The sequence below is a fragment of the Aspergillus saccharolyticus genome (assembly GCF_003184585.1).
Source record: "Aspergillus saccharolyticus JOP 1030-1 unplaced genomic scaffold BP01scaffold_4, whole genome shotgun sequence".
NCBI lineage: Eukaryota > Fungi > Ascomycota > Eurotiomycetes > Eurotiales > Aspergillaceae > Aspergillus > Aspergillus saccharolyticus.
Window position 1 is genome coordinate 954,086 of NW_020290614.1, and position 17,919 is coordinate 972,004.

The 17,919-nt window shown below is 53.2% G+C and overlaps 7 protein-coding genes across 7 annotated transcripts; 4 read left to right on the top strand and 3 right to left on the bottom strand.

Annotated features, from left to right (window-relative positions):
* Positions 1 to 308: 308 nt before the first annotated feature.
* Positions 309 to 1,850, bottom strand: BP01DRAFT_413719 (aspartate aminotransferase/Glutamic oxaloacetic transaminase AAT2/GOT1; the record flags this gene model as incomplete). Its single annotated transcript, XM_025579014.1, has 4 exons — positions 309 to 440; positions 506 to 595; positions 671 to 913; positions 1,037 to 1,850. The coding sequence occupies 4 exons, from the start codon at positions 1,848 to 1,850 to the stop codon at positions 322 to 324; spliced, it is 1,266 nt and encodes a 421-aa protein (XP_025434614.1). The 3' UTR covers positions 309 to 321.
* A 1,378-nt stretch (positions 1,851 to 3,228) lies between these two features.
* On the bottom strand, positions 3,229 to 4,788 carry BP01DRAFT_283164 (uncharacterized protein; the record flags this gene model as incomplete). The annotated part of the gene is made up of 1 exon (XM_025571444.1): positions 3,229 to 4,788. A coding segment is annotated over one exon (1,560 nt), but the record flags the coding sequence as incomplete, so codon positions are not given.
* Positions 4,789 to 6,323: 1,535 nt separating this feature from the next.
* BP01DRAFT_334224 (alpha/beta hydrolase family protein) lies at positions 6,324 to 8,729 on the top strand (the record flags this gene model as incomplete). Its single annotated transcript, XM_025573154.1, has 3 exons — positions 6,324 to 6,364; positions 6,430 to 6,705; positions 6,776 to 8,729. The coding sequence occupies exons 1-3, from the start codon at positions 6,336 to 6,338 to the stop codon at positions 8,727 to 8,729; spliced, it is 2,259 nt and encodes a 752-aa protein (XP_025434616.1). The 5' UTR covers positions 6,324 to 6,335.
* Positions 8,730 to 9,288: 559 nt separating this feature from the next.
* On the top strand, positions 9,289 to 9,968 carry BP01DRAFT_421069 (uncharacterized protein; the record flags this gene model as incomplete). Its single annotated transcript, XM_025579493.1, has 3 exons — positions 9,289 to 9,585; positions 9,643 to 9,726; positions 9,796 to 9,968. The coding sequence occupies exons 1-3, from the start codon at positions 9,297 to 9,299 to the stop codon at positions 9,966 to 9,968; spliced, it is 546 nt and encodes a 181-aa protein (XP_025434617.1). The 5' UTR covers positions 9,289 to 9,296.
* Positions 9,969 to 11,275: 1,307 nt separating this feature from the next.
* On the top strand, positions 11,276 to 12,343 carry fleA (fucose-specific lectin FleA; the record flags this gene model as incomplete). Its single annotated transcript, XM_025571588.1, has 4 exons — positions 11,276 to 11,452; positions 11,514 to 11,727; positions 11,793 to 11,860; positions 11,936 to 12,343. Coding segments are annotated over 4 exons (867 nt in total), but the record flags the coding sequence as incomplete, so codon positions are not given.
* Positions 12,344 to 12,865: 522 nt separating this feature from the next.
* Positions 12,866 to 13,749, top strand: BP01DRAFT_353777 (uncharacterized protein). Its single transcript, XM_025574272.1, has one exon. It carries the CDS (start codon positions 12,984 to 12,986, stop codon positions 13,302 to 13,304), a length of 321 nt encoding a protein of 106 aa, XP_025434619.1. The 5' UTR covers positions 12,866 to 12,983; the 3' UTR covers positions 13,305 to 13,749.
* Positions 13,750 to 13,941: 192 nt separating this feature from the next.
* On the bottom strand, positions 13,942 to 17,523 carry BP01DRAFT_389229 (uncharacterized protein). The gene is made up of 14 exons (XM_025577899.1): positions 17,165 to 17,523; positions 16,938 to 17,109; positions 16,795 to 16,882; positions 16,731 to 16,745; positions 16,568 to 16,681; positions 16,282 to 16,510; positions 16,137 to 16,216; positions 15,962 to 16,089; positions 15,784 to 15,901; positions 15,609 to 15,726; positions 15,290 to 15,554; positions 14,957 to 15,234; positions 14,677 to 14,900; positions 13,942 to 14,621 (listed from the first exon to the last, which is right to left on the bottom strand). The coding sequence occupies exons 1-14, from the start codon at positions 17,271 to 17,273 to the stop codon at positions 14,271 to 14,273; spliced, it is 2,289 nt and encodes a 762-aa protein (XP_025434620.1). The 5' UTR covers positions 17,274 to 17,523; the 3' UTR covers positions 13,942 to 14,270.
* Between the last annotated feature and the right edge of the window lie 396 nt (positions 17,524 to 17,919).

Below are 17,919 nucleotides of genomic sequence, written 5' to 3' on the forward strand. Positions count from 1 at the left end.
CTCATATTTCATCTGTGATGTGGAGGATACGACTGCCCTGGCTATGCAGCTACGGCGTGTCATGGAAGATCTTGGAGGTCCATATATCGGTCGGCTGGTAGGTATGATGACAGGGACAGATTGACCTGATTTTGATATCAATCTGGCCGAACTGCAAGAGTGACCCAACCACAATGATCATGCCATGTCAACTTGTAGCGGTCGAAGGCTGCTTTTGGCGGAGTATTGCGAGGGACAAGCTATAGCCACCCAGGAGCATTGGTTTATTTCCTATTATCATCTGCCTTGTATTACATCGCCAGTCTGGTTCAGGACTCTTCTCTAAGCATTGCGCTTCCGCAGCCGCTCTGCAATGGCTTTGGCCACATACTCAACATTTCCCGGGTTCAATCCGGCAATGGATACGCGTGAATTATCCGCCATGTAGATGTGATCCTCCTCTGGTCACTGTCAGCATACATACACCTACCCATCAACCACTGTTCAAACCAACAGCTCAACTCACCTCGAAGCTCCTTCACGACCTCCTCATCCAGCCCGAGGAAGCCAAACATGCCAGTCTGACGCACCAAATGCTCCCAGTCGCCCGGTGCACCTACAACCGTCAGCACAATCAATCCCTGTCTCAAGTCACTCTGAACGCACGGAAAATGGGATCAGGACCACCCACCGAATTGAACCAACCCCTCCACCAAGCGCTCTCTCATCTCGCGAATTCTCCCACTCATCGTGCGCAAATCCTCCTTCCAAATCTCCGTGAGCCCCTCGTCGCCCAGAATCAGCGCCGCAATCTTCGCTCCGTAGGCGGGCGGATTCGACACCTCGCGCCGCTGCAGCACCTCCAACACCGACTCCGTATTCCGGGCTGTCGTTTCCTGGTGGGTGGTCAGGAAGAAGCAGCCCGTGCGTTCGCCTGGTCCGCGTTAGCCCATGCAATTCTCACTCATACTGTTACTCTCCGTTCGGACAGAAGCCCCCCCCCCCCAATCCCTCCGACCAAGAGAACACAAACTGGAGACTCGGGAGGTGGACAAACCATAAAGCCCCATATTCTTCGCAAACGACATACACACCCCGATCTCGAGTCCGAACTCCTCGCCCGCGAACAGCCGAATCGCCGCGGCATCTTGGTCGAGATCCCCCGAATTGAACCCGAGGTACGCCGCGTCGAAGAGCGGGAAGAGGTGTCGGTCCTTGACAGTCTGCGCAATCTGCCGCCATTCCGCGAGGCTCGGGTCGCAGCCCGAGGGGTTGTGGGCGCAGGCGTGCAGGATGACGACGCTGTTGGGCTCGGCGGCGGCCAGCGTGGCGAGGTAGGGTTCCAGCGCAAGGGAGCGCGTCGTGGCCGAGTAGTACGGGAGGGTCGCGACTTCGAAGCCGAGGGAGGTGAAGATCTGGTGGTGGTTCGACCAGGTGGGGGTCGGGATGTAGACTTTGGGTAAGGGTGAGGTGGGCGAGGTCTGGGATTGGAGGTAGCGGAGCAGGACCCCGGCGAGATGCAGAGACCCCGTTCCGGACAGGGCCTGGCAGGTGGCGATCTGCGAGGAGAGGGTGGCGTGGAGCGCGGAGCCCAGGGCGAGACGCGGCGCCAGGGTGCGGAACACCGGGTGGCCGAGAATGGGGAGATATTCGTGGTTCAGTCCCGTGGCGGCCAGCCGGTCGCGCGCGGCGGCCACGGCGGGCAGGATCCAGGGCTGGCCATTGCTGTCGCAGTAGGTGCCTTGCCCCAGGTTGACTTTGGGACTGGCTGGGTCGGAGAGGTATTGCGCGGTCAGTTCGAAGATTCGGTCGGGGGGGATGTAGGGTGCGGATTCGAAGCGCGAGGATGGATTGGGGTTCGTGCTTGTCATGATGAACGATTGTAATCTGTGTGCAGTTGGGGGAAAGGGAAGGTGTCAGGGGGTCTTGGATGATGTGTCTCTTGTTAGGGTTTATATCTGGATGTTGGGTGTAAATCAGTGGCTGCTGCGCGGCTTCATGGACCGAGAGCGGATCCGCTTCCGAAAAGATCTTCTGCGGGTCGAGAGCCGCTCTCTTGGGTCTTCTGGGTCGATAACAGACGCCGTATGAGGATTGGATGATTGGTGTGAGAGGGGGATAGGATGAGAGAGTCTGAAATGAAATAATACTGCAATCTGCTCAGACAGATCTGTCATTTAGTGCACGCAAGGGCTACATATCAATTAACTAGGATGAACGAGTATGATTAAGGTCTTGGTAAACCTGCGGGGCCAACATCCCAAAGCCCCATGTTAAGATTGCTTGTACATTATATCTGTAGCTGCGAATAATTAGTGCTCGTCATAGGTTCTCGAACGAGTGATGAGTAAAGCGAAAAGGGGAATCGCCAACTGCGTTGACTGTAATTGAATTTGTACATATCTTCATTTGTTACAGTTATTGACTTCAAGTCAACCAAGTCGAATAGAGATTGTATCTGAATAGAGTTGGATGAGTGCCTTGAGCCTCGCATGTTCTCAAGTTCCCAAGAAGTGCGCAAGTGGTCCTACGGTGCAGGTGCGCCCATCGCTTGACCAACCCTCGGAATGATTTGAGATGAGTTCTTATTGTGCATATGTCGCCCCTAATGTCTCAGCCCACATCCTTCATTAGAGGCTGAAGCTTCATTCGTACTTGTACCTCTCCTCGAGATCCTATCACCCCAAACAGTTAGCGTTCGTCACACAACCCCAGATCAAGGCAGAACAAGTTTGCAGAACTCATCCAGTACTTGTTAAATCCCACCCCCTCACACACCTAGTCATACGTCAAGTTCATCGGCACCTGCTCGTTTCTGGAGTCTTCGGGCGCTGTCTCGGATAGCGTTGATGCTGACTTGGAGTTTCTGTGGAACTTGCCTCCTGGATGGCTATGCAGTTAACCTGGATCCTACTTGTCATATCATTCGTGATTTGTTCTGAGGCTGTACGCTGGGGAATAGCTGATATCATGCTGTGAGTCGATATTGCCAGTACTGAACAACACACCCAGAAGCATTGATCGTTTCTTTAATCACTCCTGCGAGCTCTCTTTTGTGGCCTCTCCAAGACGCGGTGCTCTGGGCTCGGGCCGGACCGATATCAACCAAGGGTCGCCTTCTATATACATCTCAGAAGAACAACTCATTTTGATTTTATGACTCGACGGGTGGGAATGCAAGGCTTGATCCGATATTCATACACTGTTTACAAATCCATTTGCTGTACATTAAGAAAGAAACAAAGCCCGTCAAAACACCTTGACCTCTGCCAGGCCCACATTCCCCGTTGTGGAACTGACAGAAGTAACCCTGATGGTCAAACTCTGAACCGACTTCTGCGCAAAAGTCACCAAATTGGGCTCCCCATAGTTGGACAACGCCTCAAATGCCGCACTGCTGCCATCCTCGAACTCCACCACGCCTCCAGTGACCTGGTCGAATGTGTTGGGCCGATCGAACAGATAGACCTGCGAGACGGTCTGCGGTGTATCCCACTCCAGCCTCAGCCAGCTGCCTTCCTTCCCACCCACCGTCGCCCACTCCATCGTGGCATCCGCCGGATACCCCCCCCCCCTCCCATCCACAGCCTTCGCAGCCGACTGTCCATCCGCCGTATTCTCCGACGAGGCGGTGATATTACTCGCCTGTTGCCCCAACTCCTCCCCGGGCACCACAAACAGAGTCACCCGCGCCGGGGTACTCCGCACCGCCCCATCCCCAGACACCACCAGCTCAAAGACGAGGGTATCTCCCCCCACCGAAGAAGCAACGGGGACCGTAATGGTCGCCTGCGGACTCTCTCCCCCGTCAATCTGCGCCGGAACCCCTTCCACTTGCCGCCAGGAGTACGTCGAGCCCCCCGAACTCCCCTCCCCATCCAACACCACCCGCTCTCCCCCTTTCACAAACCCCCACCGACCCCCAAACCCCCCTTCCGCTGCGCCCACCGCCGCACTCGCCACCACCGAACCAGACGAGGTCGCAACCACCTGCCGGCTCAACCATCCCTCCTCATTGCCCCCCTTGCACCCACTCTGATCCCGACAAGTCTTCCAATCCCCGAGCGCATAAGTGTAGAACGCCAACTGCTTCTCCACCAGATCCGCTCCCGCGACATTCCCGCTCGCTTGCAGCACATCCAGCACCGGATACCCCGTGTACCCCACCACCTCCGCCGCGTTCCGCCCCGCCGCCGCGCAGTCCCCGGCGGCCGCCTGCGCGAACTTGGCCGCCGCGAGGTGATCGCTGTGATCCGCCCACGCGCCGCCCTCGGGCGGACTCGTCGCGTCAAACTCCCGGGTGAAGTCGAGGGTGTTGATGCGGACGGGGTTGAACGCGGCGATCGCCTCGCTGAGGGTTTGGAGCAGGGTGGAGTGGGTGTACGTGGCGGGCTGGTCGGGGTTCAAGCTGGTGAGGGAGTCGATCTCCTGGTGCCAGAGTTGCTCGAGGCTGCTGTTGCCGGTCGTCGGGAAGCCCTCGCCGTGCAGGTTGCCGTCGGGGAGTTGGAGGAAGGCCAGCGAGATGGCCGGGTTGGCGGTAAGGGTGTACAGCGGGATGGCGGTCGCGGGGAGGGTGGACTGCGTCCAGCTGTTGGGGGCATTGGCCATGCGCGCGTAGGCGGCCATGGAGCCCGACTGGCGCGCCGGCCAGTAGGTCGGGGAGGAGTCGCCCGCATCCCCTGCGGTGAGGAAGATGGTGCGCACGGGCGTGGAGGCGGTGGTCGACTGGATGGTGTGCAGCAGGTCCGGAGAGAGGAAGAGGAGGTCGTCGTCCTGGTGGGCGACGATGTTGAGGGTCTGGGAGGTGGTGGTGGCCGGGAGGAGGGCGAGGGTGAGGGTGAGGGTGAATTTGGAGACTGCGGGGAGGTGCATTTTGATGGCCCCTTGGGTTGTTGAGCTGATGCTCGTGACATGGTATCTGGACAAGCGTCGAGTCGGTGGGTGGTTTTATAGTTCGCTGTGTTTGGGGTTGTTGTGTTTTGGTGGTTGTGCGTAGCATTCCACGCCTGGGATGTGTAGATCTTGGTATGCTGGGAATGGTCAGGGATGAGATCATGGGAAGAACAGGGATGAATGAGTATGGCTGCTATATTTACATGCAATGCCAAGTGAGTAGAAAGGATGTCTCTGGGATGCTGTGTTCGCTGTGCAAATATTGGAGTGTGATTCCAGTGATTAGCCGACGACCTTTACAGTACATCCCCTGTCGCAATAAAAACCATTTTAAAATCACTTCCAACACATCAACTCGGGTCCCATGTATACCAAGTCGTCACGCCTGTCAACTTCGTCCCATATTCTGCCTTCAGATTATCTACAAGCTGAAGTACGCGCCACTTCCTTGTTTAGGGAGCGCGTCGAGCTGGGAATGTAGCCGGTCAATATGTTGCTGGCGCGGGAGAGATGGAGATCAAGATTTCTGTACCTGCAGAAGCTCTTCATTCGAGGGTCTCTCTGGGAGATTCAGGACGTCCTTGGTGGCTCTGTCAAAGCTCTCTTGCAAAGACATGACTCTGCATGCGTTGGTAAGATCGCGACAGATGGAAATTGAGATGGAATCGGTGGGCTGGCTCTCGGCTGGGATTACCCTGATTGTGTGTCGTTCTCAGCTGAGCACAGTCTTGCGCATCTCTGGTCGAAGAACTCACAAAATATATGCATGAAGGAATGGTGTGTGTGCTCTCAGCTAGGTGACAATCTTGGCATTGGAGCTTACTTGTACATTGTATGAATGAAGGTGCTGCTCCTGGATGTACTTCGAATGAGCTCATTAAGAGGAATTAGACTCACAGACGGAGCAAAATTATGATTTCCTGTGGATAAAGAGGCCGAAAGAGAAGCAGAAGATTGTTAAAAGAAATCTCTGTATCTTCATAATCTCATTCAACATTACGGGGCAGACGCTGAGTGGATTGACTTGGCCGAAGGTAGGGCAATTGTAGGGCCGTCACGTGTCAGACCGGACCCTATGCCTTTCGACAACTATTCTATCTCCTCTTTTGTCATCGTAGCATTGATCAATGTTTTTGATTTACCAAGCGCCTATAACTGTCGCATGACCCGTCCACAATGGACCGGTTCTAGAGATTGTAAGAGGCGGACCACACCAAACCCAACGCAGCTCTCCCCAGTAAGGTGCCACACGGCCACGGCATGGCATAATCCATGAGTGCTTACTATGCATGCCCAGTGCCTCCTCCGCGTAACGATCGCTAACTACAGTAGGCTAGCCTCGGATCATTGACATCTGTACTGTATGTACAGCGTCGGAGCTCCGGTTCTTATCCGCGTCGTATTAATAAGAACGGCCTTCCCCTCACTGGATTGTCTGTCTCACCATAAACTTTTGATTCAATATGCCGACCCAGAAGATATTCACCCCCGAGTACGTGCATTGAGATTCTCTTAAAGATGGTCGTATAGCTAATCAGGTGCCCTCCGACCGTGTAGACGCCTGATTACTGCTCCGCGGACTTCAGCAGCAGTACCGAATGATGAGGGGAAATTGGCGCTCTACACCGTTTCGACCTACGACCTCGAGACACACACTGACTTCACAGATGTCCATCTCCTTGACATCGAAACCAGGCAATCAACGCGATACAGCAATGATCCCAAGGAAAGCTCGTTTCGGTGGCTGCGTGGGTCATCCTTGCTGTGGCAGAGGGAGGGCGAGAAGGATAAGAATACGGAGTTGTGGATCGGACATGCTAACAACACAAAGCGGTGAGTGGTTCATGTATGATGGACGAAGGAGGGCTAGGAAAGGCTAAGAGAGACTCTCTGGAACCATCAGACCATACCTGGCCGGTACCATCGATGCGAAATTGAAAGACGTGAGGACCAAAGTCTTGGACAACGGGGATATCGCATTCGTCTTCACGGCTCCCGCCGACGACAAGCAGGAGCTCTACAACACAGCAAAAGCCGAGAAGCCGCACTCCACAGCTCGCGAATGGGAATACACTCGTCCGAGACGATGGGATACCTTCAATGACCAGTTTCGATCGGTCATTTGGTACACCGTGCTGAAATTCGATAGCGACAACCACAAATGGCGTCTATCTACGACTGGCCCTATCAATGCTTTACGAGACACGGGGCTGGTCGTGCCACTCTACAATGACTCTTCGAGTTCGGCGGAACTGAGCGTTTCGACGCACGGGATCATCTTCACATCGACTGAGCCCAAGGGCACGGATTGGGTGAAAACGGAAAGCTCGTTGTATTTCATCCCACTGTCGACATTTGAAGAGACTGAGGTGCCATCTGTCAAGAAGATTCATATCCCGGACCATGCAAGCATTGTGTCAGCGCCGACTTTCGCTCCAAAAGGGCCCATTGCCGCCTTTCTAGTGGACCAGGACAGCGAGGAGTGGTCGCACAAGACTATTGGCTTGGTCGACGTGGAGACCTTGAAGATCACGGCCTTCCTCCGGACAATCGATGAAGCAGATAGTAGTCAGAATTGGGATGTGTTTCCCGACGAGCTGCTCTGGGCCAACGATAGCGCGAGTTTGTATTTGACTGCGAATCAACAGGCTCGAGCGCGGGTGTTTCGAGTGTCGATACCACCGGTAGATGCGTGCAAGCACCAAACTGTGGTTCCCAAGGCATTGGACATCTCTGGCTCCGTGTCTTCTCTGTCCCGACTAGGCGAATCCGAATCCGACACCCGGCTCCTGGCCACCTCGTCCTCGTTCGTCGACCAAGGCTTTTTCTCCATTGTCACCCCGCCCACCCCCGGCCTTCACCAAGCGCAAAGCAGCGAGATCATATACACCACATCCAACTATGGCGCCTATTTCGGTATCTCCGACAAGCAGGTCGAATCCATCATCTTCCCCGGCGGACCGGATGGTCAAACCCCCGTGCAATGCTGGATCCTCAAGCCATCCGACTACGACCCGGCGTCCGCTGAGAAGCATCCTCTCTTCATACTCATGCACGGGGGCCCCAGTTCCGCCATGAAAGACGCCTGGACCTGGCGCTGGAACGCCGCCCTCGTCGCGGAGCAAGGGTACATCGTCGCGATCCCCAACTTCACCGGATCAGACTCCTTCGGCCGCGACTTTGCGCGCGGTGTCCAGCTTCAATGGGGCGGGCATCCTTACCATGACATCGAGCGGTGTTTCAATTGGGTCGAGCAGAATCTGTCCGCGAAATGCGACATCAACCGCGCCGTAGCCGCCGGCGCCAGCTACGGTGGATACATGGCCTTGTGGGTCGCCGGGCAGCCCCTCGCCAAGAAACTCAAGGCGCTCGTCTGCCATGACGGGGTCTTTGATGTCGTTGCCGAGCTTCTGGGCGATGATCTGGCGCAGATAGAGGAACTGACCCGATCGTTCGGGTCGCCGTATTTCACGGACGCGCTATCCGCGGACCGTGAGCCAGCCAGCGCGAAGGAAGTCTGGAGGAAGTGGAATCCTGCCGAGTATCTCACCAATTGGTCCACCCCGTTGCTTGTTATCCACTCGGATAAGGATTTCAGGTGTCCCAGTACGGCGGGGTGGGCGGCGTATGCGGCGTGTCGGCTCAAGGGCATTGAGACGCGGATGCTGAATTTTCCGGACGAGAATCACTTTGTTCAAGGGCGGGAGAATAGTCTGGTGTGGTGGAAGACGGTGATCGGTTGGTGTAACAAGTTCGTGGGCAACCCCAATGGGCCAACGTTGGAGCCGGCTCGAAGTGAGCCTCGGTGGTTGGGGGAGGCAAAGCCAGGGAGGGTTGTTGATGTTTTGGATGCTTGAAGATGAAGCTTCAGAGGAGTGTGACTCAAGGAATGCGCAGCGTCTTTGTTCTTGTGGATTGACTGTCGTTGTAGCGGAAACTGAGTGGGTGACTGTAGATACCGAGATTAGTACCTCCAGAGGGACAACTCACAAATCTGTGTTTTCTTCCTCCCTCGCATATTCATAGTAAAACCTTTTAGTTATCCATAAAACTAGGCTTTCCTTTCTCACTAAACCAACCTTCGAATTGGAACGGAGGTCCACCTGGTTCCACATCCAGAACAGCGGCAAGATAATCAGAGACTCGTGAGGCTGACGCCTAGACTGAAACCTTAGCCTAATACAATCCATGGTGCCAACACACTCACCAGTAAAATAGCTACGACGTGCATTACTCCTTTCTGGGCAGAATCAGGGGTCTCTGTTCGTCCAACGGGGCTCGCCCCACTGCTTTAGCCCCGGAGCCTTCTGCACCGCCAACATACTGCTTGACTATAGGCAGTTACTTATATAACTAAAGTAGAGCGCCTTACTCGCGACTTCCATCTTATCGAACTTACGTTTTTTAGAAAAGTACCAACAGCAATGGACGAGACAATGAATGCAAGAACCATTCCATCCCAGTCCGCCACCGCAGAGGAAGTCCGGAAGTACATCATCCAAGCCCTCGTTACCAAACACCATGTCACAGTAGACTTTGCCACAGAACAAGCAATGCACTGGGACATTGGTCGAGGCTGTGAGCTACGGGCGGCGACCCTGGACCACCTGCAGCGTGTCTTTGGCGACAACGTTGGGCTATGCTTGTATCGTGCGATCAGAGAGGACGAACGTGTTTGTTGCGAACAAGACCATTTTACACAGATTAGCAAACGTATGGGACCTCCAACACCTTCATCTCATGGGCGAAGATGTGCTGATTCTGTGCTAGACGCCGCTACCACTGCTTCCGTGCTGGTGGCGACGATGTTCGGTCTTCTTTTCCTGCCTGAACTGGGACTGCAGGCTCCACAAGGTATGTCGATCTGCGATTTTTTGGAGCTTGGGAATTTGGAGGACTTTTATTCACGGGTAAATGTCACAGATCGGATTATCTGGGCTGCATATCCGGGGCCCTGGTTGGGGTTTGCGGTGTGTGCGATCCACTACGGTTACAGGCGGAATGAGCAGGGTTCGCTCCAGACAATGGGCTGGTATATCGCAGGTTTTTCTGGGGTCGTCATGGCGGTTGAGCTCGCCAAACGGAATGCATCGTAGGGGTTGTTGTGATGTTTGCCGTCATTTTGCATCACAGGAGATCCTGTGTCTGGACGGTATGAACTGGTTTTGCCTTGAAACTGGCTTTTGTCATTTGCTTCTGTAGTATACAGTAAGGTTAGTTGTGTGAATGACATTTTGAAGGTCGATCTAGAGGCGTGACAGGCAAGGTATCCTCAAAATTGACCTTATTTGTTCGTTTTACAATGCTTTACTCTTTTGATTGTGGGCTGGGACTCAAAGCAAAAGGAACGGGCCCATCCTTCGATAGTCCTTGAAACGGGGTTTAGCCTAAAGATTTCGTCCGTTGTCAGTCGCGGTAGTTATTATTCTAGCGTAGATCAATACATGATGCCGCAAGTTTCGTTCTTCAAGGAAAGAATTGAGCAAAATAAGTTCCCACCTGCTCACCTGCAACACTGCCGCAATCAGAACTAGCGCAGCAAATTCTCTCTGCTACCTCTTAACTTATAAACATATTGATAATTGTCTAGAATAGAGAACAGAAGTCAGAAGAAGCCATTCGTCATTACGACGTAGAAAGCACCTACCGTCTGTCTGAACTGTGTCTCATTGCCCTAATCATCTGAACGTGGAAACCCTGTGGGACAGGATATGGCCTCAAAATCAGAGGAAGTCGATCACCACAATTGCCGATCATTGATTTGACATGTGTATACTGTAAGTCCTCGCATCTATTCCATCATAATCAGCCACGAGTGGCGTTGGCGCATTGTGTACTTCCGAGAGTCTCCGTCGATCCTATCCGACGATCGTGTTTCTCGTCGGCAAGAGTGACTGCCCACCTGAGGCATTGACCCATTGCTCACCAGAGATGCATCAATTATTCAATTCTGTCTAACAACTGGTTGCCCGAAACAATGCAAAATGTGGGGACGAGAGAGCAGCTGTGGGATTCAACGTCAGTGTTGTTGCGCGTCCCCTGTTCCGAAGCAGCCCGACGATGTACGAGCTTACTCTCATTCGTACGTCCTCCGCCCTGTCGTCAATGTGGAACAGTGACTACAGCGTATTTCCAGTGGGGTCAAAGGGTCGGAGCGCCGAAAGGTACATCTTCCGTGTAACATCACCCAGCTATAAGAGAGATGGAATTCCAGACCGATCAGGAAGATCACCATCATCCAAGCTTCGTTGGCTCTACAAAGTCATTATCATCGACACAGAAAATCCTACGAAAGCTGTTATCATGTCGAACGCTGGTGCCCAGCAAATCCGCTTCCGTCGGCAAACCCCAAATATACTTCCCTGCCTTGTGATCCCGAGTATGCTAATCGTCAATAGGCTGCGCGATCGCCGCTGTCGGTACCGAGGAGTCCTTCTTGGTGTACACCCAGGACACCGCTGGTCGAATCCGCGAGACCCGGTGCCAAAACGGCCAGTGGTCCGGCGGCAGTGAGCAGGATGTCGTCGCCAATGCTATCTTGGGATCTCCCATTGCTGCTATCATGCCGAACTCGGACACTGTGTGTCTCCCTCTCGCATCTTTATGAACACATGTGAGCTTTTCTACTAAGCACGTCTTAGGTGAACCTGTTTTTCATTGGCGAGGACACGGAGGTCAAGGAGGTGCAACGTGACAGCGACGGACGCTGGCACGAAGGCTCCCTGAACCGCAACCAGGTCAAGGTGGCCCCGTATTCGATGTTGTCGGTATGCAGCCACCGACGCCAGCAGAACACCCACATCCGCGTCTATGTGCAGATGCAGGATAATAGCATCCAGGAGCTCGGCCAGGATGGTGAGGCTCCGCCCCATCCCCAGAAAAAATAAGATGCAAAGAGGTATTGATTTGACTCCTCTCAGACGAACAGCGAGGATGGTCGAAGATGACCAACCTGGGCCGTGCCCTGCCCGGCACTGGTCTAGCCAGCGTGAGCCCCAGGAGCTCCGACTCGCAGGACCAGCCCATGAACATCCGGTAAGATCACCCTTCCCCGACTTTGAAGTACATCAAGCACCGACCAAGCAATAGGGTCTACCACCAGTCCGAGGACCTCAGCCTCAAGGAGAAGCTGTACGACGGCAGACAGTGGAAGGAAGGCGAGTTCACAGTTTCCAAGGCGCCCCCGCGCACCGACCTTGCTGCGACCGTCTTCAGCAACGACCATATCCGCGTCTACTTTGTCCACGAGGACAACCATGTTCTCGAAATGGCCTATGATAGGGGGAAGTGGCAGCGTGGTGGCTTCCGCGAGCAGTGCGTCCCGGGAAGCCAGGTCGCGGCTTTCGCCCCTCCCCGCCAGGAGGTGCAGCTTCGCGTCTACTTTCAGAGCGGAAAGCATGTCACTGCCGTTTCTGAATGGGTCTATGACCGCCAGTGGAAGCTGGGCAAGGAGGCTCTTCCCCCTGCTTAGGCGGGCAGCGTGTTCCGGAGACTCAGCGTCTTTCTCAGGGCTGAGATCTAGTCTCGATCTGTGCTGAGCTGGGCTGGGCTGGGTTGCATCTTGCTCAGCATGAGCAGGAAGCGCACAGGATTATTGGTTGCAATGCGCATGCTTGTGGATCTAGTGTTCTCTCATTTGATGTCTGCTTATGAGCTCAATTGGCCTGATTAGCGGATAGCATTGAAATTATGGCAAATTGATTTTGGAACCTTGCGAAACAGGACGTACGTATGTTGGATGAGTAACGTTGAGATTGTCTTCGCCAAAGTTGAATAAATACTAGTATGTTTTCAGCAGTGGTTCTCCCACGGAGAAGTACATATATTCCAGGCCATGTGACCCGGCGGTCTATTTTCGGAACAAACACGGGCCAGCCCGCCCTGCCAGCCCGACGCTATACCTGCTTGGATCTAGTCTGATACTGTCATCGCCGAGCATAAGGTAAGGTAGTTTATAAACAGTCAGCTGCACCGTCTGGCCCCCTTGTCTGTATCTTACTCATCTTCATCAAATTTGAATCAAATTTGAACAAGTCAGCCATCACTCCCAGCTCACTCACGCTGGTACTTGCCCTGATTGAATCGATCGTTCGATGTATGTATACAGCATCATGGTCACACTGCATCGCCTTCCGCTATACGCGGGCCTTCGCAACAACCGTCGCGTCCTCAGCGGCAGTGCGCGTGCTGCCCGAGCACCTCACGCGCGCATAGCATTCTCAACCTCTCGCCTGTGTCTCGATGAGAAGACCAGTTCGAAAGACGCGCCAGGTCAAGGGGCCGAGCCGAAACACTGGGAGTACGACTTCACCTTCCAGACCCAGATGAGCAAGATCGTCTTCATTGCTGGTTTGGCGCTGGTCGGGTCGCTGGGCTGGTATCGGGATGCTCGTGGCTGGTGGACAGGTGTTGCGGATGAGGGCGAAGTTTAGCCACTGCCTCTGAATTTGGATGTGCAAGGGTGCGGCTTGGGGGTGAGGACTGATGGTAATGTCGGGCCAATTATGCATCCGACATTATAGCTGATGACTAGTGACGGCCTCACATAATCAGTGAAGAACAATAAGGATGGTCATTCAGCGGCAGGGCTCTTGGTCTTGGGCTGCATCGGTACTTTCAAGGACTGTACAGGGAGTGGGAGGGAGTTCTCCCAAGTATTCTGACTTGTATACCATCGAAATTCGAGCAGGCATATTCACCAATCTGTCCATAGCGGTCAAGCTTGGTCTGAATTGTAGATTAAAGATAAGTTGCTCTTTTCCGATCCCTTGCACTCATCCACCGAGTCCAGCGCTGGCAACAGATTCAATGAATTGGCCCTTCAGCCTCTGCGTTCCCGAGCTAGACATGACGGGACTTGAATGCATTTGAGAGAGTCACGAATAAACATACCAGGATCGAAATCTTGATCTTTGCAGAATATCTCGACAATTTCCAGATGCCCATGAAGGCGGGCTGACCTGCTGCTTGTAGCCATACCTACCCTATTCTCAATCGAGAGACTTTGTAAATCTCGTGGAAAGGAGTCCATTCCCCCAACTTATTTTTTATTTGGAGTTGCGGTGAGTTGCACGTATCGCCATGAATCCAAAGAGAATGTAGACAGATACCCTGAGTCTTCTACACGACTAACTTCCCAGCTAGTGAGATTACCCAGAAGAGCTTATGTCCGTCTGATGTCCCATCGACATGCTCTTTCTAATCATGAATGTCCATTATGAATATCTCAGGACATCAGTCGCAACTCTATTCTCATAGACTAGTGGTTTGAGACACCTGAATAACTCGCGCCCCCTCTGCTTAGAGTACAGGATCGGACGAGAAAATCCCTTGGCTTGTCTTAGCAGTTGTGAGAGCCCCGGCCATAAGCAACAAGTGCCGAGGTCAGAGATCCTTGATCAGACATAAGTGATCCTGAAGGGTGCAATCATCCTAGGATCAACCATATCCGTATTGGTGCCCAGGTATTTCCAATCCGCATCAGGTGGAGAGTAAGGGATTGCAGCACCAATGCAGTTCTCCTCCTTATCATAGAGCGCAATCTGCACCGGGTGCCCATTTTCCACCGATCCTGGCAGACCCCCACCCCCGAAGAAAATGGGATGCAATTGGATGTAGGTGGCATGTTCAGCCTTACCCGCCCATACCAAAGCTTCGGGCAAGAAGCCTGACAGGGTGGGGTTCACACCGAGCCATTGTTCGTTGCCATCTCCGCCAATTTTGATTTTGTAAGATTGCAAATAGCGCAGCTGTGAGGGATGGAACGAGTCAGCGAAGATTAATCTGACGAGGAATAGAAAACACTAGGCTTGGAAGAGTCTGATATCGCTGGAAAGGAGTACATGCCTTCGTTGCGCCAGTGTCAGGAGTAATGACGCTAAAAGTCAGATCCCCTGCGTCTGTCGTCTCGACCAGTTGCAATGGTGTGCTTTGACTTCTCTCTTCGGACAGCTGAGTAAGAAACCTGAGTCTCTCAGGAGTGATCAGAGCCTTGGAGTCTGTCCCCACAAGACCTTCGATTGTTTTGCCTAAGTGAACGAGAGTCAGTCACTCCCTTCCTGCATCAGCCCTCCGAACTGCTTACTGTAGATTTTGTCTTTCCCGGAGCTTGCAAGCGTCAGAGATAGACCTTCCATTTCAAATTGAATTTTGAAGTTGATGGTTTTCTGTTTAGGGGGTTCTGGCTTCGCTTCTTGCACTGGCTTCTTCGCATCGGCAGCCGCCAACAGTGCCGCAAATTTCTCTTTGGTATCTTCATATCCCGTCACTGTGGAGATCACATCTTCCAAAGCCAGCACTTTAGACTGTTTGATTGGTCTCCAGTTGTAGAAGGAGCCGACGGTGTAGGCCCAGGCCGGCGGGCTAGTACACGCGGTTAGCATGATGTAGAGCTGGACAACCGACTGGGGCCACGCACTTGTTGCATTGTAGGGTATCACCGCCCTGGGCCTCCCAACTGATTGAGCTAGTTGACGAGCTATCCTTACTCTCGGAGCTGGAATTGGAGGAGTTGTTGTGAGTTGCACTGGCCGACGCCTGCACCCAAGGGGACGAGAACGAAAGGGCCGCCGCTGCTCTCATGGCCTTGGCCTGTTGCGTCGTGGCCGCCGCATCGTCAGACTCGCTCTGCTCGCTAGAATGGAGTCGACCGCCCAGCTCAATGCGAGTAGGAAAGAAGCGACCTATATACCGTTGAGAGATCCAAACCCTCTCACTTCACGATGCATCTGACTGACCGTATTTGTTCTTGAAAGCATCCACTGCGTCGGCTGACTCGACCCTTGCCAGATCGAACTTGCACTCCTCGCTGAGGTCGAGGCCGGCGGGCTCGAAGTCAATGATCACTCGAGGAAACTGCAGGATCGCGTCAGAAGATCCAAACCATTGAGACAGTGTTAGTAGCAGTCTTACATTGTACGTTATCGTCATCACACTACTTTCCTTGTTGGTGCTGGACGTCGAGGAAGACGACTTGGTCTCACCCCAACTGGCTGAAGCACTGGCGCTGAATCCCCAGGCACCGCCTTCACTGCATTGAGGCAACATTCAGCTTACTGCAAGTTTTTGTCATCAGGAATGTAAGACTGACATGGCCATCTGTGCATCGGTCTCGGAAAGACAGGCCTCAGCCATCGCGCGGGAAACCGACTTCTTCGTCTGAAACTGCCGGATGTAGCTATCGTCGTTGATTCTGAACCTTGGAATCCGTAGCATTTGCTGCAGGTCGTCAATATGAGATGACTATTGACGGGGAATTTTCCAACCTTTTGCTCGGGAATGGAATCCACCTCGGCTGTCGCGCTGAGTTGATAATTCCAAAAGTTGCGTGGTTTCAACACGAAGGCTGCGAATTTTCCTGGTCAATGCTGTGTGGCCCATATAACTGAAGATTGTTTAACAGGGGCTCACTGGGGTACAAAGAGCGCTCCACAAATTTGTCGCCTTTCAGGTCCACGACCCTGTATGCATGAAGCAGACTGTTCGACCGCATGACCACTGACCAGTGCTTCTCGCTCATGTCCGCCGGATGAACAATGGAGAAAGTCGTGGTGGGGTTCAGAAAAATATTGTGGCTGAAAGAGGTGGGAGATTCAACAATATTTGGTTGCGGAGCCACCGGCAGATCAGCGATTTTTTTCTGTCCAAGTTTAGAAGACGCCCTGAATAATTTTTGTTGGGCTTGAATTTGTCCTACATCCAAGGCTACCTTAGCGCCTCTATCGAGAAGGCTACTATAGGATTCCGTTTCGACAATCTTCTTGGATTTGAGATAGACTCGATAAGTGTCGGCGTTGTCTTCCGTGGTATCCTAATCACCTTAGACCCTATGTCGCGCAGAACGTGTTAAGCATACTTACTCCAACCTCGCTCGACTGAAAGACAGGTTAGCACATATCCCCATGAAGCATCATCCACACCTACCTTTTCATTGAGAATTTGAAGATAGACCTTGAAGCTGGTTGTATCGGCCACTTTTGCCCCACGTTGGTTGGTAAAAGTACTCCACAGCCTGTTTCGTGTTCAGCAGAGCCATTTTTGGACGGATTGAAAAGAAAGCTGCCTACAGCCTCGGCTCCAAAGCCTTCTCCCCGACGAGTAGATCACGGATATCCTTGAGGGTCAGACTTTCTTGGTTGACATTGGAAAACGGAATGCACGCTTTTTCCTTGACCGTTTGGGTCTGTCCATCATAGGAGTAGACGTGCAGAACAGCCTGGGATGTGTCCTTCTTGAGGTCTAGACGTTGTGAGGATCGTACCCATGATTGTCAAGGGTTGGAGCAACAACGTACTGTCGAGTGCTTTTCCCAGCTCGGTGTCGACAGTAGAGGTGGTGTCTTTGGCGGTGCCAAGCACCCCTTGGGCCAGGCCGGTTGTTGCATCGCGCAGGAGACTCGTCATTGCTGCTGTAGACTGCTGTAGCCGCTGGTTGTGGCAGAGTAATCGAATGAGGCCAATTCCAAAGAGCTTTTCGGGCAATTTCAGGCTGAATCACTGATTCAATGATAGATCAATGATGTGTTTGGGTGGGCAGTGAAAGTGTATTTATACACCTCCAGCAGCATCATGTCAATGTACGCAAGGTGTATAGGTCATCGAATTTCCCTGTGAACTGTCCTACCAGTTGCCTCTCGCGCAAATTCCTGTTTTCCAAACGCCACTAGGCGAACATGCTATGGCTTCCTAATCTGTTGATTCTGAGGGCTTTCTGAAACCCACGGCCTCATTTGCGCGATTTGACTCATCTGGTGTCCGCCTCCACGCACGATGAAATCAGTTTGCATCTTAGAGGAGTCAATTGTCTCAGCTCTCATCGGCACTAAGAATGGTTGTACCATCCGCAAGGGCCCCAGCAAGTGACGATCGTCCAGTGAGTGTAGCACAGTGGCTGAGGAATCGAAGCTCGAGGCCGGGACTCCTGCGGGGTAATGCAATCTATTTAGATTGAAAGAGGGGGTTGGAGGCCTCGAGATAGGATAAAATCATTACAACCGATGCATGTGGCATGCAAACCATGCAGGCTGCTCCAGCTGCTCGCGACAAGCTG